General features: G+C 44.9%; 1 protein-coding gene across 2 annotated transcripts; it reads right to left on the bottom strand.

Annotated features, from left to right (window-relative positions):
- Positions 1–17,125: 17,125 nt before the first annotated feature.
- On the bottom strand, positions 17,126–23,099 carry LRAT (lecithin retinol acyltransferase). 2 transcript variants are annotated; one of them, XM_006170595.2, is made up of 3 exons: positions 22,885–23,099; positions 22,242–22,782; positions 17,126–17,767 (listed from the first exon to the last, which is right to left on the bottom strand). In XM_006170595.2, the coding sequence occupies exons 2-3, from the start codon at positions 22,779–22,781 to the stop codon at positions 17,615–17,617; spliced, it is 693 nt and encodes a 230-aa protein (XP_006170657.1). In that variant the 5' UTR covers position 22,782; positions 22,885–23,099; the 3' UTR covers positions 17,126–17,614. The 2 variants fall into 2 exon arrangements, with proteins under 2 accessions (XP_006170657.1, XP_014440526.1); XM_014585040.1 differs by having other exon boundaries at positions 17,126–17,423; positions 17,595–17,767; positions 22,242–23,099.
- Positions 23,100–23,575: the final 476 nt, after the last annotated feature.

Consider the following 23,575-nt stretch of genomic DNA (forward strand, 5'->3'; position numbering starts at 1 on the left):
TACTTTCCCATCTTTCCCAGGTGACCATTGAAGATCTTAAGAACTATTACATTATAGCAAACTTTAAACGATAGCCAAAAAGCACAGGTAGTGACTATAAAAATAAACAAGTTGTCTTTCATGCCAGGTGACCATTGACTAAATGTCTGATCTTGGAAAGAAATTACTGACTTTTTTCTGTTATTTGCCCACAAATAGGGCTATGTGTACAATACAGAATATGTAATGAAAATACTGAGGTCTGGGGGGCCAGCAGGTGGTGTAGTGGTTAAGGGGCTGGACTCCCACGTTGTCAACTGCTGTTCAAGTCCTGGACCTGGCGGCTTGAAACACATCAGATATGTGTGTGTGGGTGCCCAAAATCCTGAGAAGAGAATGGAGGAGAAGGGATTGCACCGTAGCCATCCCCCCAGGGGGTGATTTCTTGCTTTCTGTCTCTCTGTTTCTCTCCAGTGAGTGCATAAGCCCTATAGCAAAAATCTCTCTTAAAAATAAAAGATTGAACAACTGATCCACTCTGGCTTTCTAATACAAAGCAAAATATATATATTTGCATTCTTTTCTAAAGAGAAATTTTGCTATAGGCCATATGTGCTTGCTGGAGTAACAGAGAGAGACAGAGACAGAAAGTAAGAAATCACCCCCCCAGGGGTATGGCCATGTCACAATCCCTTCTTCTCCATTCTCCTCTCAGGATTTTGGGCGGCTCACACACACACACACACACACACACACACCTGGCATGAGTTTTAAGCCACTGGGTCCAGGACTCAAACCACGTTCCACTGGGAAATCCAGCGACATAATCATTGTGCCATCTGCTGGTCCTTATATTTGCATTTGAGGAGATAAACTTGAGTTTGAAAACCAAGTAAAAAGCCACATTTTGGGAATCACTCCTCTAAAGCAAAGTCTTTGTTTCTTCACCTCAGAAGTCCAGAAATTCTATAGCTGGAGTGCATAGAGAATAAATGCAGAAAGGACAGCTGGTCAAAAATCTTAGAAAATGGGAACCAGCAGTTAGCGTAATGGCTATGTCGCTGGACTCCCACGTAGTCGACCGCAGTTCGCATCCCGGACCCAGTGGCTTAAAACTCACGCCGGGCACGTGTGCGTGCAAGCCCAAGATCCTGAGAGGAGAATGGAGGAGAAGGGATTGCGGCATGACCATCCCCTCTGGGGGGTGATTTCTCACTTTTTGTCCCTCTGTCTCTGTCTGTCTGGCGAGCGCACATGCCCTATAGCGAAAATCTCTCAAAAAAAAAAAAAAATCTTTGAGAAAAGACCCCCCAGAGCACTTGGTTTCAGAGTGCTCAGAAGGAATCCTAGTGATGCAAAAAAACCTGAGCTCTGCAGAGAAGCTCTCACTGCAGCAGCACAGACATGAGGTACTGTAACGGTTCCAGGGCTCCCTTGAGCTAGCTTCACCCTACACAGAGAAGGGCTGAAGGCCCAATTTCCTAAGTCTTGTTCTTACTATCTTATGCCTTAAATTCCTGTGTGTGTGTGTGTTGTTGTTGTTTAGTTTGCTATAGGGTGCATGTGCTCACTGGAGAGACAGAGAGTAAGTGAGAAATCACTCCCCAGGGTAGGGAGGACGGGCCATGCCACAATCCCTCCTCCTCCATTCTCCTCTCAGGACTTTAGGCACACATGCACATGGTGTGATTGTCAAGCCAACAGGTCTAGGACTTGAACCATGCAGTTGACCATGTGGGATCCAGCCACCCTAACCTCCATGCCATCTGCTGGCCCAAATTCCTTTATTTATTTTTAAAATAATTGTCATAAAGTTTATTGTCACCTTAAGTCCTTTCTAGTAAAATTGTGTGTAGTGTGCACTGAAAAGAACTTACCCTTGCTAAGTGCTCTTGCGATCATTTGCCCGTGACTGGCCAGAGGCCGAGTGGGAAAAGATGTGTGTGGTGATGCTGTGTGGAGAAGGCAGAAAGGGGAGGTTTGAAGGGGAACTAAATCTTGATGTTGAGCAAACATGCAGCAATTGCTGCCATGTTGGTTTCCACTTAGCCGCCATAGCTGGCTTGATCTGGTGTCTGGACCACCATAGACCTGGAAAAACTCCACTTTCGTCTGAGCAGATCCTCGGATGAGCAGAAATGCTTCCTTTATCTGATAAAGTTTGGAATTTGGGCTTGTTGTTCGGCTCAACATAAAAACAGACAAATTTCGTTTTGGTGTTTTGTTTTGTTTTCAGAAGTAATACATTCTTCAAAAGAGAGAGCCAGATAGTGGTCTTAAAGTTCTACAAACATTGGATCGCTATAGGAAATAGGATGAAAAGCAATATGGGTTCAGTTTTCATCTGACATGTTGGCAGTTGGATTTCTTTAATCTTCCATTAAGTTTTTCTTTTTTTTTCTTTTTTTGGAGAGGTTTTTGCTATAGGGCATGTGCGCCCACCAGAAAGACAGAGAGAGACAGAGAGACAGAAAGCAAGAAATCGCTCCCCAGGAGGGATGGCCATGCCACAATCCCTTCTCCTCCATTCTCCTCTCGGGATCTTGGGCACGCACGCACATGCACCCGGCGTGAGTTTAAGCCACCAGGTCCAGGACTCAAACTGTGGTCGACTACATGGGAGTCCAGCAACATAGCCATTGTGCCAACTGCTGGTCCCTCCATTATGTTTTTCAATGAATATTTTATTTATGGAGAATCTAAAGTATCTCTAAGGTCATGCTGCTCAAAAAGTTTCTAAAAGAGACCCAGCCACAGTGGCACAAGTGGTAGGGCACCAGTGCTCAGTTGTGTGTGAGTCTGGTTCTGTTCCCAGACCACCGTCAGCAGTCTGGGCACTAGCATGCACCTGGAATCCTAGCTAGCCAGGAGCTGGAACAAGAAAATCAAGACATGGCGAGACTCCGTTAAAGATACCACCCTGCACACCCTGTCTCATTAAGGAAAAAAAAAAAAATCCAAAGGTGTTTGGTTCTGACTCTTGTCTGGTTCTCTTTGCTTCATAATTCTGTGAAAGGGAAGCGAGGGTAATAGCCTTCCCTCATCAGGCTACTTTCAGCAAGTGGTTTGAATGACAGCCCAAGAATCTAGAATCCAATGTGACATGGTTTATCTTTCAATCCCTTCCTAGTTTTTCTGACCCTATTCGAATTTCAATGTATGTGCGCTTTTCAAAGAAGCCAGTAGGCGTGGGAACGGTCGTTGGTTGTACTGAACCTCTGACAGTAAACAGTTTTGAAAGAAAACTACAGTTCTGAAATATCACAAAAAGTGCCCCTCGGAAAAGAATGATGAGAATTAGCTTATAATTTATGCTTCTGAAGTGAGGTATAAAGCAGGTCAGTTTGTTCCAAAGCGTTGGTGCAATGCAAGAAATGTGTGATATACCCTTTTCTGAGTCTTGGAGCTTTTTTTACCTGTCTCCTTCCTTCTCCCACTTAAACCTCTACAAAGAGAACCCCACGGGCATTTTGTATTTACATCACCACCCCCAACCTGCCTGCCCCCCTCAACCTCCCTCACCCCCACACTTAGCATTTAGTGGAGGGCTTCTTGGTCAGAGTCGCTCAGGCTATTTGCCAAATCCAGTGCAGATGCTATTCATTCCTTATCTTGCTTCTGTATCTCTGTCCTATTCACACTCTCAACCTTCTGAAATTCCCCTTTGGCTTCCTCCTACTCTCTCCTGGCCAGCTCTAATCTTTTGCACCATTGTTCCTTAGTATCCTTCTGGAGCTATTCTTGACCCTTCATTCCGCTCCTTTGTTTGTGATCCTAGTCTTCCATCCTTACATTTTAAAAAAATGCACAAAGGTCTTCACGAATTCCATCCACCAGAGCCAAGTGCTGAAGGAGAGCAGCAGGGAACTTCTCCATGGGTGTTCCCCTGCTACACAGGTAGGCTTTGGGATTCTTTTCCTGCCCCACAACCCCCACCATTGCATTCACAATTCCATCTGCGGGTGCAGCAGAAACAGAGAGACCGCTGCTTTCAGATCGCACAGTTTAGTAGCCTGCACATTGTGCACAGCCCAGCACATGGCTTCAGCTTCTTTCATAGTTACGTATTTCCACCCAGGCCCAAGTGTGTCTCATCCTGAAAGGTCGTTACAGGATCCAAACACCTGAATCTGTCTAGACATGGGACGCTCTGGTGGAAAGATGCAACCCTCTGCTAAAAACACACCTGGGGGATGTTTAGAACAGAATTATTCTAAATAGGAAGAAGCACGTACTTCATAAGATGACTAAAAACCAGTGCAAATCGGCAATGAAAGAGGCAACATTACAACAGACATAATAGAAATACAAAAGATCATGAGAGAACACTACATGTGACTCTATACCAAAAACAAGAAAACCTACACGAGAGGGACAAATTTCTGGGCACATATAATCCACCAAGATTGAGCCTGAAAGACATAGAAAGCCTGAATGGACAAATAACAAGCAGTGAGATCAAATCAGTAATAAATAGTCTCCCAACAAAGAAAAGCCCAGGTCCTGACAGCCTCACTTCTGAATTCCACAAAACTTTTTTAAAAGAGCTAATTCCTTTAACTATTTCTAAAGACCCAAAAGGCAGGAACCCTCCCAACTTCATTCTATGAAGTCTCCAAAACCCTCATTCCAAAAACATACGAGGCTATAACCAAAAAACAAACAAACAAACAAACAAAAACCACAGACAATTATCCCTAATGAATACAGATGCAAACTTCTCAACAAGATGCAGGCAAATTGTATCCAATAACACATTGATTATACACCAGGACCAGGTAGGCTATATTCCAAGGATGCAAAATAAAAATCCGCAAAACCATAAATGTAATGCATCACATTAACAGAAGGAAAGATAAAAACCAGGGACCAGCAGATGGTGTAATGGTTATGTCACTGGACTCCCACGTAGTCGACCATGGTTTGAGTCTCAGACCCGGTGGCTTAAAACTCACACCAGGCGTGTGTGTGTGTGTGTGTGTGTGTGTGTGTGTGCATGCCCACGATCCCAAGATGAGAATGGAGGAGAATGGATTGGGGTGTGACCATCCCTCTTGGGAGGTGATTTCTCACTTTCTGTCTCTGTCACTCTGGTTAGCTCATCATGCTCCCTAAAGCAAAAATCTCTCTAAATTAATAATAATAATAAAGATAAAAACCATATATCATCTGATGCAGAAAAAGCATTTGATAAAATACAGCATTCCTTCACGGTTAAGACGCTCAGCATAGAAGGGACATTTCTCAACATTATAAAAGCTTTCTATGAAAAACCCATAGCTAACATCATACTCGATGGGGAAAAGCTAAAAGTGGAGTAAGATAAGGCTGCCCTCTCTCTTCACTCCTTTGCAATACAGTACTGGAAATCTTAGCAAATGCATCAGGTGAGAATAAAATAAAGGGCACACAAATAGGAAAGAAGATGTGAAACTATATTTGCAGATAAAATGGTTATATACATAGAAAACCCAAAATAATAATAATAATAATAAAACTCCTGGAAGTGATAAATGAATACAGTAAAATGGCAAGATGTAAAATCAGCATATAAAATATATAACATTTCTATCTACCATCAATGAAGAGACTGAGGTAGAACTGAGGAAAGCAATCCCATTTAATTTATTTTAAAATTTTTATTATCTTTCTAAGAGAGGTTTTTTTTTATCTTTAAATTTTTATTATCTTTCTAAGAGAGGTTTTTGCTGTTGGGCATGTGCGCTCGCTGGAAAAACAGAGACAGAGAGACAAAAAGCAAGAAGTCAATCCCCCAGGGGGATGGTCACACTTGCAAACCCTTCTCCTCCATTCTCCTCTCAGGATCTTGGGCATGCACGCACACCCAGTGTGAGTATAAGCTGCCAGGTCTGGTACTCGAACCACGGTCAACTTTGCGGGAGACTAGCGATATAACCATTATACCATCTGCTGGTCCCTAAGTAGTCCCATTTACAATAGTCACCAAAAAAATAAGATACCTGTGAATAAACCTAACCAAAAAAGTTGTAGACCTCTACAAGGAAAGTTATGAAAAACTATAAAACTGGGACCAGCAGTTGGTATAATGACTATGTCACTGGACTCCCATGTAGTCGACCGTGGTTCGAGTCCCGGACCTGGTGGCTTAAACACACGCCTGGCGCGTGTGCTTGCGTGCCCAAAATCCCGAGAGGAGAACAGAGGAGAAGAGATTGCGGCGTGGCCATCCCCCCTGGGGGGTGATTTCTCGCTTTCTGTCTGTCTTTCTGGCAAGGTCACGTGCCCTATAGCAAAAAAAAAAAAAAAAAAAAAAAACCTCTCCAAAAAAAAAACTATAAAACTGAAAATTATACAAAAAAGTAGAAGGACATCTCATGTGCCTTGATTGGAAGAATTAATATAATCCACATGTCAATTTTACCCAAACTAATTTGCAAGTTTAATGCAATCAAATTATATTATCAGATATCAGAGACATTATTCAAAGAATTAAAGCAATCATAAAATTTCTTTTTTTTTTTTTGAAGAGGTTTTTCGCTATAGGGCACATGCGCTTGCCAGAGAGACAGAGAGACAGAAAGCGAGAAATCTCCCCCCAGGGGGAATGGCCATGCCGCAATCCCTTCTCCATTCTCCTTTCGGGATCTTGGGCACGCACACACACGCGCCCGGCATGAGTTTTAAGCCACTGGGTTTGGGACGTGAACTGCGGTTGACTATGTGGGAGTCCAGCGACACAGTCATTATGCTAACTGCTGGTTCCCGCAATCATAACATTTCTCTGGAAATTTCATAGAAGGCCAAAGCAATGCTGTGCAAAAAAATAAAGTAGAAGGCATCTCACTTCCTGACCCCAAGATACATTACAAAACTATGATATGAAAAGGGCATGGTAGCAACACAGAAACAGGCATGTAAGCCAATGGGACAGAACTGAGAACCCAGAAATAAACCCCAAAACATACAGCCAACTTATTTTTCACAAACGGCACAAGAAAATCCAGTGGGGAAAAGGCAATGTCTTCAGCAAATGGTGCTGGAAAAACTGGATATCCACCTGCAGAAAAATGAAACTGGACCCCTATCTCTCACCATGAATCAAAATCAACTCAAAATCAAAGATCTAAACATAAAACCTCAAACTATAAAACTATTGATTAAAAAAAAAAACAGGGAAACTCTTGTAAACATCAGAGTAGGCAAAGACTTCTTAAATAAGACTCTCGAAGTACAGGCAAAAATCCCCATAATAGACAAGTGAGGTTACATCAGGTTAAAAAAGCTTCTGCACAGCAAAAGAAACAATTAGAGTGAAGAGACAACCCTCAGACTAGGAGAATATATTTGCAAACTCTGCTTCATATAAGGGATTGATAATCAGAATGTCAGGGAACTCAGTTTACCCACAAACAACAACAACAAAAAAATCAACCTAATTAAAAGATGGGCAAATGAACTGATCAAACAACTCTCTAAGGAAGACATATGAACAACCAAAAGCCACATCCCTTGTTATAAGGGAGATGCAAATCAAAACCACAATGAGATACCACCTAATCCCAATCAGAATGTCTAAGATTTAAAAAAATAGAGGATGATAAATGCTGGTGAAGCTGTAGTGAAAAGGGAACCCTCCTACACTGTTGGTGGGAACATAAATTAATATAGCCCCTGTGGAGAACAATATGGAGGTTCCTCAATGACCTACAAATAGAACTACCGTATGATCCAGCAATTCCACTCCTGGGCATCTACCCAAAGGATAGGGATACACTCAGTTTAAAAAACGCTTGCACATCTATGTTTATTGCAGCATTATTCAAAATTGCTAAGACATAGAATCAACCGAAATGTCCAAGAACAGATTATCAAAAAAGCATGGCACATATGCACTATGGAATACTACTCAGCCGTAAGAAATAATGAGACCCTGGCATTTGATAGAAAATGGATGAATATGGAAGATTGAATGCTGAGCGAAGCAAGTCAGACTATGAAAAAGAGACATTGTATGTCCCCACTTAATATGTACCAAAGGTCTGCACTCTGGCAGAAACTGAAAGAGTGGTAAGGTTTAAAAACATGGAGAGCAAATGTGGATACAAATGACAGCGTGAGAGGAGAGTGGGCTGGGATGGATGGAATCAAGGGGGGCAAGCGAAATATTTAATGGACAGAAAAATGGAAAATGATCTGTTGATGATAATGTATTTAGTAACATCTTTGGACTAACGCACAGTGTACTCATGCTGAGTACATTAATTTTACATGCTGTAAAGAGGTACAGTGATTGAGGGCCAGCAGGTGGTGTGATGGTTAAGGTGCTGGACTCCCACATGGCCATTTGTGGTTCGAGTACCAGACCTGGCAGCTTGCTTTCTCCCTTTCTCTCTCTCTCTCTCTTTCTTACTGTCTCTTTCTCTCTGGGGAGTGCATGCGCCCTATAGCAAATTAAAAATAATAATAAAAAAAAGAAAAATCTGTAAAATAAATAGTGGTTCATTGTAATAAACATTTGTAAATGCTCGAACTCACCCCACAGGATCTAATTCACTTTTTTTTTTTTTTTTTGAGAGGTTTTCGCTATGGGGCATGTGCGCTCACCAGACAGACAGAGAGAGACATAGACACAGAAAGCGAGAAATCACCCCCCAGGGGGAATGGTCACGCCGCAATCCCTTCTCCTCCATTCTTCTCTGGGGATCTTGGGCACGCACGCACATGCGCCCGGAGTGAGTTTTAAGCCACCGAGTCCAGGACGCAAACCACGGTCGACTACATGGGAGTCCAGCGACATAGCCATTATGCTAACTGCTGGTTCCCTAATTCACATTCTTAACCTCAGCAGTCACCGTTATAATTCCCACACGTCTCACCGTCCCTGAATTCCGTCTTAAGTGTGAGACTCCCGTTTCCAACTGTCTACTCCATGTACCTACCTAGGCTACTCAAACTTGCTATCTCCAGACCCAGGTTTATCCTACTTCTTGCAGGGTCCATTTTTCCTAAATGCTCCTAAATTAGCCCGTAGGGATCATACGACCATTTACACGTACCTGGTATAGCTACCTTGGCCTGTTACCTCTCACGGGCATGCTGTGCTTCTTCCCAGGGGGTCCTATCAGCCGGGTTCTTGCTTCTCAGGCCAGCGTCCATCCTCATGGGAGACTGGAGGGTGAGAGAAGGAGAAACCAGGGTGTTGCATACACACGCACTCCCCACTGGATAGTTCCAGGAATCATTTCCGTTTTCTTGGTCGGACCCTGTGTAAAATATTCTCCCTCGTTCTCGTGTCTCAGATCAATCCACTCTCTCCGCTCCCTCTCCACCGACACTGGCGTCTAGTCGTCACTTCCCACTACCTGTTAGCAATCGACCTTACGCACCTAATTCACATCGCAGCCAAGCCACTCACTCCACAGTGGCAGAATGATCTTTCTAAAATGACGACCTGATATTCCTCCCCCATCTCAACTAAAGCTTGACAGTCATCTTGAAAGGAGTATCCGCTAAACAGTTCAAGAGCGAATCACCCCACCTTGGAGCTCATGGTGTCGGAACTGGTAACAGATGAACGTCATGGTTTCTTGCTGTGCCACTGTCTGCTCCCATCCTTGGCATTTTTTGTTTATTTTAGGTTTTCACCATAGAGCACATGAGACAGAGAGGGAATGTGAGGAATCACCACCACAGGGGCTGGCCACACGGCAATCCCTTCTCTCCCTGGGATTTCGGGCACCCGCGCACATGCAGCTGGAATGATTTTCAAGCCTTCGAGTCTGAGACTGGAACCGTGGTTGGCCATGTGGGAATTTAGCACTCTAGCCACCATGCCACCTGCTGGCCCCCTCCGTGGCCATTTTAAATAAGTCACAGAGACTCAACACGGTCCAGTAGAAGCTAAAAGGAACAGAGTAAAAGTGCAAGGAAAGTAGAAGTGGGAGAAGCAAAAGGACACTCAGTGTTGACTGCAATGGGTGGGCGACCATAGGAGTGTCCGTGCTGAGCCCCGTGGAAAGCAGCAGCACCCAAATCTAGAATTAAGAAGAGGAGGGACCAGCAGTTAGCGTAATGGCTATGTCGCTGAACTCCCATGTAGTCGACCACAGCTCGAATCCCGGACCTGGTGGCTTAAATTCACGCCGGGCACATGAGCATGCGTTCCCAAGATCCCGAGAGGAGAATGGAGGAGAAGGGATTGCGGCGTGGCCATCCCCCCTGGGTGGTGTGTGTGTGTGTGATTTCTCGTTTTCTGTCTCTCTGTCTTTCTGGCGAGTGCACATGCCCTATAGCAAAAACCTCTCAAAAAAAGCAAAAAAAAGAAAGAAAGAAAGAAAGAAAGAAGAGGATAGCACTGGGGCCATGGCTGGGACACGGAACAGCTGTGAGCCGAACACAGAAGAGCGACCGTTCACCTGCTGAGGTCCTTCCTGCAGTTCCCACTCCATGTCCTTAGTAAACCCCCACCCATAAAATTTAAGCCGTTTTCCCTCACAGCTTCATTCCAGTCCTGTTCTTCGTGTTTCACAAAATAGCACTCTTGTAGGACCAGCAGATGGCATGATGGTTACACCACTGGCCTCCCATGTAGCCAACGAGGATCTGAGGCCCAGACCTGGCAGCTTAAAACTCACACCAGGCGCATGTGCATGTGTGGCCGCCCACAATCCTGAGAGAAGAATAGAGGCGAAGGGATTGCAGTGTGACCATCCCCCGGTGTGGGGGGTGTGGGGGTGGTGATTTCTCCTGTCTCACGTGAGTGCACATGACCAATAGCAAAAATCTGTCTTAAAAACAAACAAACAAACAAGCACTCTCATCTCTCGTGGTACTTACCAGAGGCCCACGATAAATTTGGGAAATCCTTGCTCTGTTAGAGACGTTCACTGTGCAGTGTCTGGCATAATCTCACATAAACTGAGTCCGAGTGGCTTGTCCCCAAAGCAGGCTGAACTCCCTGTGACAGGACTAGCATCTCTCCCCAAGCAGCAATATAAACACGGGTGATAGTTCCTGATGTTCTGTCGTGACCCAGGTTCTCCTCACTCTGTGCTCTGCATTTCCTGCTCCATGGGCTGGAATGGTCCGGAAAAGGGAGGTCTTTTTCACCTTAAATATTCACATTCCTTATTTAGAACTCGCTTACGGAATGGATGAAGATTCCTTCAGCATTGCTGTCCTTCATCAGCCCCCAGTCCACAGGTCAGGGTCTTGTATCTCTGCTCTTCTGACGCCTGTCCAAGCTTACCTTTGTTATAAAATGGATTTACTTGTTATTCTCATTAGCCTGAGCAACTACAGGACGACGATTCCTACTAGTTCATTCTTTTTTTTTTAAAGAATTATTTTATTTAACTTTACTTATTTATTTACTCATTTGTTTATTTCAATTTGACCAGAGAGTGGGAGAGAGAGAGAGAGAGCAAGCAAGCCGCCAGGTCCGGGAATCAACCCACAGTCAGCCATGTGGGAATCCAGTGGCTTTAGTCATCATGCCACCTGCCGGCCCTCCTTCTAGTTCATTCTTGTGCGGATTTGCAGAGTGCATAGAAGGTGTGTCAGAAATTAATACATTCTCTCAAGGGCCGTTTGTCCAGTTCCTGGGTGAACTCAGGGAGCTCTGTGGTATAGCAGGAAGAAATCTGGAGCCAGGCTCTGAGTCTGGCTGTGAAGCACCTCAGTCCCCCCGTGCTTGTTTTCCCATCCATAAATGAGGTTAGATGTTGGTGTCCAGCCCCGTGATCTCTGTCCTTGGCAATGCTGTGAGCGCTCTCCAAGGCCGGCCCTGGGATTCGCTCCCACTCATACCCCAACCCGACCCCACCTGGTCCCGTGGCAGCACCCCAAACCTGGTTACAGAGCTTATACCATAGCTCCAATTATTTTTCATTACTGTTTAATCTTGTTGAATAGAGAAGGGATTTGTCGTTTAAGATGATATGCTCCTATATGATCAACATGGGCTTCAGGTGGTAGGTAACTTAGGTCTTAGCCTCAAAGCAAATCCGCATTGTGCTGTTCGTTTTTTTAATTGCCAAAGGCCTGTGTGCTCTCCAGAGACAAAGGACCCCCATACAGGGCCTTGTCATGTCAGACTTTTCCCTCAATTCCTCCATCCCATCAGGATTTGGGGCACACATGCCACCTGCACACCCAGCATGTCTTTTCAAGCCTCCTGGGCCAGGATTTGAACCACAGTCAGTCATGTGTGATTTGGCTCCCTACACACACCATTTAATGGCCGTCCTAAGGGGCTGGCCCCACATACAGTTGTAATTTTAAATACACTCATCCCTTGGTGTCCATGGGGAAATGGTTCCAAGACCAAAATCTGAGAATGTTGGTCTTACATCAAATGTTCTCATGGGGCCAGCAGTTGGCGTGGTGGTTAAAGTGCTGGATTCCCACGTGGTTGACAGCAGTTCAAGCCCCAGACCTGGTAGCTTGAAAATCACATCTGGCATGTATGTGTATGTGCCCACAATCCTGAGAGGAGAATGGAGAAGGGATCGTGGCATGTCCGTCCCTTGCAGGGGAGGACAGGGGCTTTCACTCTCTTTGTCTCTCTGTGTCTCTTTCCAGCACCACATATGCCCTCTGGCAAAGAAAAGTCCTTGTATTTGCAACTAGCCTACACACAGCCTATATTCGTTAATCATCTCTCATCTCTAGACCATTTGTAATATATAATACCATGCAAATGCTTCGCCAATAGTTGCTATGCTCTATTGTTTAGGGAATAATGACAGGGGAAAAAACTCAGTGCGTGCTCGGTACAGATGCCACGACAGAGGCCTGCCTCCATGGGACTCACCAGCAACAAGGGTCATTTCTCCCCTGCAGCTGGTTCAATTCTCAGATGTAGAACTTTCCATTCCAGCAGGGCTGGCCCTACATAAAACTGTTCAGAAAGAAGTAAAGGAAGTCTGTAGAGGCGAAGTCCTTCAGGCCACCATGCGCAAAAAATATTTGCGATCACTTTCATGTGTTTTAAATTCAGACAAGAGGACAGTATGTGAAACTGATTTTATTGTGAAACACTACATATAAAATTAGTTTAACTGACAGATCTAAATTGGGGAAGACTAAAGAGATCACGTAAAACAAAAGCTGGCAACCACTTCTTAGACGTGTCTCATCTCCGATGGGAGATTTTGGCCATGGCCATCATTTGCTATGGCTGGAAAACATTCTTGATAGTTGACATTAACAGTAAGAAAGAGAAAGTGGAAAGGTAAGAAATACTTTAACAACGAATCCGTACTAACGTGCGGGTGCTTAGAAAGAAAGTAGTTAGCAGAGCCAATCAGGAGCGCACAACGTACACAGTTACCAAGTTAACTGACTCTGCAGGAAGACTTCGGGCAGGAGAGGAGGGTGTGGACTCCCGGACACCCCACCAGGAGCTGCTGATGAGTCAGACCCAAGGACTTGGCTGAAGTCTGACCCTTCCTTGCCATCTGCTCTCTGCCCTCACAGTTGTAGCCCTTACTTGACAACCTTAGCTCGCTTCTCAGCAGGTCCCTTGTCCTTGTTGCCTTTGGTCCCCATGCCTCCTCCGCACTCTTTTTTTTAAAGAGGTTTTTGCTATAGGGCATGTGCACTCGCCAGAAAGATAGAGAAAGACAGAGAGACAGCAAGCGAGAAATCACCCCCCAGGGAGGATGGCCACGCAGCAATCCCTTCTCCTCCATTCTCCTCTCGGGATCTTGGGCACACATGCACATACGCCCAGCGTGAGTTTAAGCCACCGGCTCTGGGACTCAAACCGCGGTCGACCACATGGGAGTCCAGCGACATGGCCATTACGCTAACTGCTGGTCCCAACCTCCTCCATACTCTTGACAGTTACCCTTCTGATCCCCAGTCTTCACTGTCTGCTCATAAAGTCCATACTTACTGGTCTACCCAAAGCACACACCTGACATCTGCTCTCCTTCTCCGACATCTCTGCTCACCGCCCGTGCTCTGTGCTAGCCCGAGTCACTTGCATTCGCCTGAACACCCTGCGTGGTTTCGTGCTGTCAGTCAACAAACAGCAGAGCTTGTCACAGTCCATACCAGGCATGTGGCAGGTAGTTTTCACACACTGGCTCATGCTGTCCCCAGTGCGTAGAACATCTTGCCCAGCATCTCCCCTGGAAGACAGACACTCATGACTCAAATCTCCGCCCATGGTCCCTGGAAGGCTGTCTTTCTCAGTTAAAACCAACCATTCGTCTTTCTGTGCTTTCCGTCGACTCCACAAAGTCGTAGTCCGGTGATGTCTGTTAGGCTCTGTGCTTTGAGGAAAAGGTCCACGTTTCGTTTGGCTTTTCATCCCCAGCATCGGCCTGTAACTGCACTTGTGTTCACTCGTCTTAGCCCCAGCTGGTCCTGTTAGGCCTTCATTGACGGCAAAGAACAAAACCAGCAACAGAAAGCTTCGCCAGACACCACCTGGTTCTCGTTTTAGGGGTTAGGCTAGATGTACACAAATACAAGGGATCTGTAGGATCAGGACCCATCTCGGCTGATGAGGCCCAGAGAAACGTGCACACTGCCTCCAGGTGGGGACACAGTCATGCCACAGGGTTTCTGCCCTAACCGGTCAGGGACACGTGCTTCTCTGTCTACCTTCGGCACCTCGTCAAACTGAGCACAACGAAATAAACAAAAACCTTTGTTTTCACCTACGAAGTTCAGCAAACCTAGTGTTGTGAAATAAAGCCTTCCTTCCAGGTCCCTCTTCTGTGAGCAGTGGGGCACGTCACATGATGAGATGACCCCGTGCAGTTTCTCAGCTTCATGCCAGCACTGGCTCCTCCAGAGTTCTCGGACCCTCAAGCAGCCTATTTGCTTCTCCCGCTGTTTCCAACTCCACTCCATGGTAGGTAGTTTAAAAAGAATACTAATTTGAGACGTTGACATTGCAACAGGTCAGTGTCTGGCATGTAATGAGCCCTCAAATGAATGATGAAAGGAATCCTGCTTTAATGATCTAGTTAGTCAAGACTGATGATGTTAATTCTGACCTCAGGAACTTCTTCAGCATTTAAGGAGGGGTCATTATCTAAACATTTCATTTCAGGCCGTGGTTTTGTGGCCTGTAATACTAAAACTTGCCCCAAAATGTGTTACTTAATTATAAGAACACTATGTCTTTAAGAAATTAATTTATTGGAACAATTGCTACAAGGGGAACAAGTGAAAAACCACCAGCACAATGATTCTCCTAGTGGTCACTTTGATGTAGACCCATGTAAGACAACAGCGAGCAACTGGACAGGCCCACAGAACAGCCAGGTTCTCTGGTGCTGTCATTTAACACTAACTATTTAAAACATGCAAATAACTAAACGTACATTTTAATTATTACTAAACTCCAGCTAAATGTGTTGGGGGTCAATGAGCAGTGATCAGACATCAGTTATACTAGATCTGCTCTGTGACTTGTTCTCCTGGGATCCCTGATTGACCCCTTCCCCATGCTACTCATAAAGTGAGTATTTTGTGGTTATTGATCGTTAAAAATGAAGTTTTAGAGACCAGCAATTGGTGTAATGGCTATGTTCCTGGACTCCCATGGAGTTGACTATGGTTTGAGTCCCAGACCCAGTGGCTTAAATTCATGCCAGGCACATGTGCATGTGTGCCCAAGATCCCAAAAGGAGAATGGAGGAGAAGGGACTGTGGCATGGCCATCCCCCAAGGGGGGTGATTCCTCGCTTTCTGTTTGTCTCTGTCTTTCTGGCAAGTGCACGTGCCCTATAGCAAAAACGTTCCTCCCCCCCCCCCAAAAATGGAGTTTTAATACTTGAAATGCAAGTCTAGCTTGTGACCAAATTTCTAGAATTTCAAAGTTGCACAAAGGTATCTGAAAGCATCTTAGGTCTTTAGAGGTTTTTGCCTTAAGGCATGTGTGCTCCTCAGAGAGACAGACAGAGACAGTGACAGTGAGACAGTGAGAAATCACCCCCCGGGGGGATGGCAATGCCACAATCCTTTCTCCTCCATTTTTCTCCTGGGATCTGGGGCATGCATGCACACATGCCCAGTGTGATTTTCAAACCACCGGGTCCGGGACTCGTAATGCAGTCAGACACATAGGGACATAACCCCTCACCATCTGCTGGCCTGAAAGAAAGCATGTTTTAACACTGCTCCATCTCAGCTCTGATGCCGTAACGGCCTCTGATCATCAGTGACAATACTGGGACACCTGATGTCTGACTGTCGCCTCTTTTGGATCGACCTGTTTGGGTTTTATGTCCGTGCTAGGTCCATGGCAGGCAGTTTTCACATGCTCAGTCATGCTGTGGCTTCCGTGAACTTCCACGAGTGAACGGAGAAATGGAGAACACGGCTGGAAAACAAATCTGAGGGTTTTAAAAAATTATAGAGCACATTAGGCAGTGCTTTAAAAGACAACCCATCCAGTGACATAGATGCAAATGACACTGCAGATTCCAGGGCACAGAACATAGATTCATCTCCACAGATGCTCTGTGGTAACTGCAGGGGTGGATAATAAAGCAATTAGTAACAGCCTTGTCTTGGGGCCAGCAGACGGCGTAGTGGCTACATCGCCGGACTCCCAGGTAGTCAACCACGGTTCAAGTCTCAGACCCAGAGGCTTGAAACACGCCAGGCACATGTGTGTACATGTCCAAAATGCCAAGAGGAGGATAGAGGAGAAGGGACTGTGGCGTGGCCATTCTCCCAGGGGGTGATTCCTCGATTTCTGTTTCTCTATCTCTCTGTCTCCCCAGCACTCATGCATCCTACAGCAAGAATCTCTCTCAAAACAAAACAAAACAAAAAAAACACTATCTTTCAGCCTTTATGTGGCTATCTGTATACTTACTTCACACACAGACCCCAAATATCCAAATTACTTGACCCTATATCCATTTACCTCTCAGAGCGATGGCACATAAAAGGAAAAAAAAAAAAAAAAGACTGAATACAGGCTTCCTCAAACCCAATCGAACTGTTCCAATGGTGCTATAATAGCTACTTCTACAGGAAAACACAGAGTTTTATACTTTCCGGTCAGTTTCTCAATAAATCTGAACTTGGCCAATATTGGTTTCAAGTAATAAAAACAAAACACTCTTGACTTATTCGCGATTATACACACTACATGGGGAAAAAAAAAAAAAGATGGTAAGTTTGGTTATTTATTTATTTATTTATTGCCAATCATCAAACATGTTTTCATCGGAATGAGGGAAATTCTTTCAATTTCATATAAAATTTTCAGTGAAAACAGAATACATTTACAAACTAGTTAGTTATCTCAGTCCATAGGAATTCCAATCTTGAAATCCAGGCCTACCGGGACAATGATTACAGGAGAAAATACAACACAAGTACTCTCCCGTGGCCGTCATCGGAGGGGCCGATTTGCTTGTACTGCTGGACTCTTACACAAAGTGTCCCGGTTCCAAGATTTGGAAGGCGCTTCCAAGTGGCACTGCCTGAGAGGAATCAGAAAGCCTTTGTTCCTGGGCTTACATGGTAAGCACTTGGCGTGATTCTTAATCACATTTTTATCCAGAACACAGTGTTACAGGTCACATGTTTGTCAACAATGCTAATACGGATTTGTGCTCTATAAATATAAACATGTTTACACACAGAATACATACGCTGACACGGTGAGAGGAGGTCAGCCAGCCATCCACAAACAGAATGGGATAAAAATCGCAGGAAGGGTAGTGTAGGGTGCCAGGCCCAGGCAGGCGATGGACGCCAGTCCCAGGACTGCTGAGGCAAGGACGCTTCTTTGATCCCGAATAATTATCTTCACATTCTCACAAAACTGGAATAGGAAATTTAAGAATATTAGAAAACAATGGCTAAGAAGAACCACACAGGACGAAGGGTAAAAAAACAGTTTTTCCGGCCATTCTCTGTCTAACAGAAGAATCTGAAGTTCTCTTTCGACTTTTTGAAAAAATTTAAGATGTTGACAGTTCAGCTTTTAGATTCCATATTCCATAAGAGCTGAAATGATAATGTAGGCAACCAGGTAAATAACGGCAGTTGGTTCGGCAAGGACGGAATGTTCTAGAAAACTATAGAGAATGTAACCGCATAAAAATTATCCTCAAAGGTCAAAAACATTAAACTATTTACCAATAACAATAGCATATTCTAATACTAGAAAAGTTTTTTTAAAAAAAGAACAAATATAGTCTATTATTACTGACAAAGTCAATTCTTCCAATGAATCATTCTAAAATCTGCTGATATCAATGATACCTTTCTTAATAAGTTTTAAAATCTAAAGACACAAGAAGTCTAATTTTGTTGTCATATTCCATTGTTCACCTAAATAAAATTCCTCAATTACATTGCCGATAATTGACCGCTGGAAATAAAGCTAAATTAAATATGGTCTCTATTGGTGAGGAAAACATTCTTCTAAAATGCGTGATTCTTTTCTTAGGAAAATCACTTTACTCAGTGGAGACAGTCTATTTTTGGATCCTGGCCCCACATCTTATTGGCTATGAGATCTAAAGATTTTAGAATCTTGGGACCAACATTAGCATAATAGCTATGTTGCTGGACTCCCATGCAGTTGACCGCAGTTTGAGTCCCGGACCCAATGGCTTAAACTCACGCCAGGCGCATGTGCGTGCGTGCCCAAAATCCTGAGAGGAGAAAAGAAGAGAAGGGATTGCAGCATGGCCATCCCCCCTGGGGGGTGATTTCTCGCTTTCTGTCTCTCTGTCTCTGTCTTTCTGGTGAGAGCAAGTGCTCTATAACAAAAACCTCTCCAAAAAAGATTTTAGGGTGGCTTTATACAGTACTGGACAGCTAGATTTCTAAATTCTTAATAGAATGAACAAGTTTCTTATTTTTTATTTTTTTAAAGAATTGTTTTTATTTAATTTTATTTATTAATTTATTTCATTTGACCAGAGAAAGAGAGAGAGAAAGAAAGAAAGAGAGAGAGAGAGAAAGAGAGAGAGAAAGTGGGAAAGCAAGCCACCAGGTCCGGGATTCGAACCATGGTCAGCCACGTGTGAGTGTCCCACGCCTTAACTTACATCACACCACCTATTGGTGCCACAAGTTTCTTATTTTTCACATACTTTCCTGACCATTCTTTGTTAAGATAGGGTTTTATACGTCAGTATATGACGTTTAATTTTATTTATTAATTTATTTCATTTGACCAGAGAAAGAGAGAGAGAAAGAAAGAAAGAGAGAGAGAGAGAAAGAGAGAGAGAAAGTGGGAAAGCAAGCCACCAGGTCCGGGATTCGAACCATGGTCAGCCACGTGTGAGTGTCCCACGCCTTAACTTACATCACACCACCTATTGGTGCCACAAGTTTCTTATTTTTCACATACTTTCCTGACCATTCTTTGTTAAGATAGGGTTTTATACGTCAGTATATGACGTTTCTTTCAATCCACACTTTTCCTTTTTTAAACCAGTAGTTCCCATCCTGTTAGTTATTCAGGTATTGGTCTATTCATACTCAAACATACAGTTTGTCTCTTTTTCCTAAAGTAAGAAGGCATTGAATAACAATGTATATAACTTAAAGTGGTGAGGATCAAATGAATGGAGTTGTTAGAATGTGAGAAATGGAATTTGGTAAGGAATGGAAGATACATATATTGAGGTAAATGAGTCAACCGTCTTGATATTGTTTTGCTTGTTTTATGTTTTTCCCCCATAAATCTTTTTTTAAAGAATTATTAATTTTAATTTTATTTGTTCATTCATTTCTTTTAATTTGATCAGAGAAAGACACGGGGAGTGGGGTGGGAGTATGAAAGCAAGCCACCAGGTCCGGGATTCAAACCATAGTCAGCCATGTGGGAGTGTCCAGCACTTAATCACCAAGCCATCTGCTGGCCCTCTCCCCTATAAATCTTATAACTAAGGCAAACCGAGCATCATTATGGACCTGACTTCCCCCGCTAGAGCAGATTTTCTCACGGAGAATCTCATTATCACGTGGCCATTGGTCCAGGAGGCATCTCTAGTGGTGTTCAGCACTGGGAAATTCCTTGAAACTGTCAAGAAGCTTGTAGAGATAATTTTGTGAGCACTGAGTCCCCAGAAAATAAAGGAGTATTTACATTCATTTATTTTGGCAATGAATACATGGTTTCTGCTACATAAGAAAGAAATCATAATAGAAAAAGCAAAAAGAATAAGAACAGTTACTAATGAGAGTTACAAAATACTGATAGCCAACGATATAAAAATCCCTTAATCCTTGTGCTTTCTAAACATTTAAAAAAAAAAAAAAAAAAGAAAGAAAGAACATCCCACAAAGAGGTAAAAGGTTTTTGGTTTTTTTTTTTTTTTTTTTTTTCCCCAATTCATTTTCAAACTCACTGTAGTGTTTTCCCAAGGGAAAGTGTTCCTCAGAAGTTTTATTAACTCAGATGTAAGGGACAGCTTGCAGCCCTCATGTTAAAGCTGGTAATAGCTGTATAGACAGGGAACTCAAGATGCAGACTCAGAAGTAAATCATTCCTTATGTTTTTCAAGAGGAGAAACCAGTCCCCCTTAGTTAGTAATGACCTACTTCTCTCAGGGCATGATCAAAACACAGTTGTTAGAATTAGAAAATTTGGGATGAAGATTCCCCCCCCCCGCCCCCCCAGGGAAGTCTACTCTGTGGCCAAATTGTTTCTTAGACCATTCAGAGTGAAGACAAAAACCCAGTTTCACAAGAGGTGCTATGTAGCAACAGCAATTAAAACATTTCTCTACTTCGGTAAAACCTGACAAAGTTTCCAAAGATGAAAAACTACTCCAACTAGTTCATGCAGATTAAATATTTTCCTCCCCTTAAAAAGCACTTGTACTGTTTTTCTGCAGAAGTATATAATATAGTGCTGCATGTGTTCCGCAAAAGGGGAACTCCTAATTACGGGATAGAAATACCGTTTTTCCTTAGGGAAACGATTTGCTGGTTCTTAAGTAAATCTGACATGTTTCCTTTCAGACACTTTTGGACCTAGTGTCTATAAATGTGGTGAAGTTCATTTCTAATCAGGCCCAAACTAGACCTGTGATTCTTGAATCATGCACAGTGCTCTTGCTGTATTTTTATTTTACTTGGAAAAGAATTCCTAGGTAGAGTTCGTTGTGACTATAAAAATCTAAAAGGAGCCTCATATACCAAAGTATAAAGCTTAAGACTTTCGTGCTCTGCCACAGAGGGCAGAGACGAGTCCCACAAGGGTCAAAAAATTTACCTAGATGTAGGGCAATTAGAAATTGTTACATAGATTCCTATTCTTTTGATCCAAAAAATCCTGCACAGGAAGTGTAGCACTAAACTCACTGGATTACCCAGATTCCACCAAGAAGAGCAAGCGTTAACAATACCCCTTAAACAGCTGGGCACCTTCCCATTGCAAATGAAGTTGCAGGCTTAAAAGATCAACCATCTTTAAATGTAAAACGTTTCTAAAGGAAACAAACAAACAAAAAAACCCGCATTTTTCCGCTTTGGATTTGTGGCTAACTTAATAACCTTAAATTCTATAATAGCAATGTTTTCTTCATTTTAAGTGACCTGCCAACACTTCTGGGCTATTCTTCAAAAACCCATTGTCTGGATCTGTGGGGAACTTAGAAACAAGCTTAAAGACTAATGGGGTAAAGAATGCTTAACAATGGGAAAGTCTCCATGGGGCCAGCACAGAAAGAATTCAGAACACCAAAGAAAAGAACTCTCTGCAACACAGGTATCAGCGTAGGGGACATACCAGTGAGTTTCTCTTACTGGAAATGTTTATATTAATAGTTTAAGTTAAGCAAAGTGCAGTCGCCTCATGCCACCTCCAGAGGGAGAAAACTGCATGCCTTCTTATGTAAAAGGCGCACAATTCATAGTGTTACGAGTTAAATAAAAACTCTGGGCACCTTTCTTACTATCGCAATTCTTGGAAAAGTGTCATGCACACAGGGAGACATCCTGTGGCACGCCCCCTCACCCCCAGGGTCCTGCCCTTCCTTACTTGAACTGGGCTGTGGTGGGCATCCTGAGGATTTCTGCAGCAGTAGCTGGGCAGCTTTCTGGACCGTCTGGAAGCCGTCTGGCATTGTCACATCCTTTCAATGCCACGCCCTCCAAGGCACATTGTCATTTTTAGCTCCCTTTTAGAAACACCAGAGCTTTGGTTGCTTAATCTAGAGCTCTGGGAATGGTGCAGAAGTGATGGGGAAGGTGTCCCTGCTCCCAGATAGGAGCAAGGTCAGGCCTGGGAGAGGGCATCCCCCTGCGACCGCCTCCCCGCGTGGCAGTCCTACCTTGTCGGCCTGGGGGCTGATGGGGATGCCATATCTGCAGTAGGTCACGAAGTGCTCGCAGTTGTTCCAGAGCAGGCTGTAGGCAGTCATACCCAGCAGCTTCTCCGCCCTCCGCGCCACCTCCTCGTTAAGCAGCGCCTTCTTCTGGAGGGACTCGTCCAGGTGATTGACCAGGATGTCGGCTCCGTAGGCGAAGTCTTCCACGGTGTCCACGCGGATGCTGGCCACCTTGCCAATGACGCCCAGGATCAGACGCTTGTTGGAGACCACCTTCTGCGTGCGACCCTTATCGTCGGTCAGGGCCAAGAGGATGTCGGGCATCAGGTGGGCTACCCGGTTGTCACCCAGGTAGATGCCATAGTGGGTCAGGTGGGTCCGGGGCACCTCCAGCACGTCGCCACGGAGGAAAGAGCTGATCTCGTAGAAATTGTTCCTCCCTTTATCTTCGCCCGGGGTGCCCGAACTGAAGAGCCTGAAGTTGGAGACGAGCAGCAGCTTCTCCAGCAGTAGAGACACCACCTCGAGCACTGGGTTCTTCATCCTGCAGGGAAGAGGGAGTCTTGGAGCTGGTACCGCTGCCGTTCGGCACCGGCCGGGCTGGGCAAGGTGAGGTCGCCGACGGGGACACTGTGCAGTTGCTCACCTGCGGGCCAGACGCCCAGCGCGGCCAAAGGTACAGACGCTGCCGAGGAAACACGGAGGAAAGAAAGGGGAGAGCTTGGAGACTGGCTGGGTTAGCCGTACTGGGGACAGAGGAGGGTAACGAACTGGCGGCGGCTGACTGCGGGGACAGCGAGACCGCTGCTAGGCGGGGCGGACCAAGCAGCGTACCTGGGGTGCGCACTGCTGCGCAAAGGCGCGCTGGGCTGAGGTGCCAAGGGCGCCCTGGCCTTTATAAACGCCGTCGAGGGGGCGTGGCCAGTGCCGTCACAGACCCGGCGAGTGCCCTGATTGGGCGCAGCGGCGAGGGCCGCTCCCAGCCGGGAACGCGCGGGGCTCGCGGCTCTTTGGAAGGGGGTGTGGGCTCTGGGGTTCTGTGCGGCCCCCCGTTACCCCAGTCCGCTCCGCCTTCCACTGCGGCCTTGAACTGGTGGATTTAGGAAAGTAAGGGTCGAAAGCAAAAGGCCCTGCACCTGTCCGGGACGGGACGTGGGGCACCTCGGAGTCGTTTTTTGGTGCAAAGCTCCTGGCGAGATTTCTGAGTCGGACCGCGCCACGCAGAAGGGTGGGGTGGGTGCCCGCAGACCCGGTTTCACTGACGTTTGCATTTTCCGTAGGGAGCGCGCTCGGCGGGAAAGCCCGCTGTTCTAAGCCGGTCTCTCGCCCCGAGACTC

The sequence above is a fragment of the Tupaia chinensis genome, unplaced genomic scaffold, assembly GCF_000334495.1.
Source record: "Tupaia chinensis unplaced genomic scaffold, TupChi_1.0 Scaffold148680_1, whole genome shotgun sequence".
In the NCBI taxonomy this organism is placed as follows: Eukaryota; Metazoa; Chordata; class Mammalia; order Scandentia; family Tupaiidae; genus Tupaia; species Tupaia belangeri.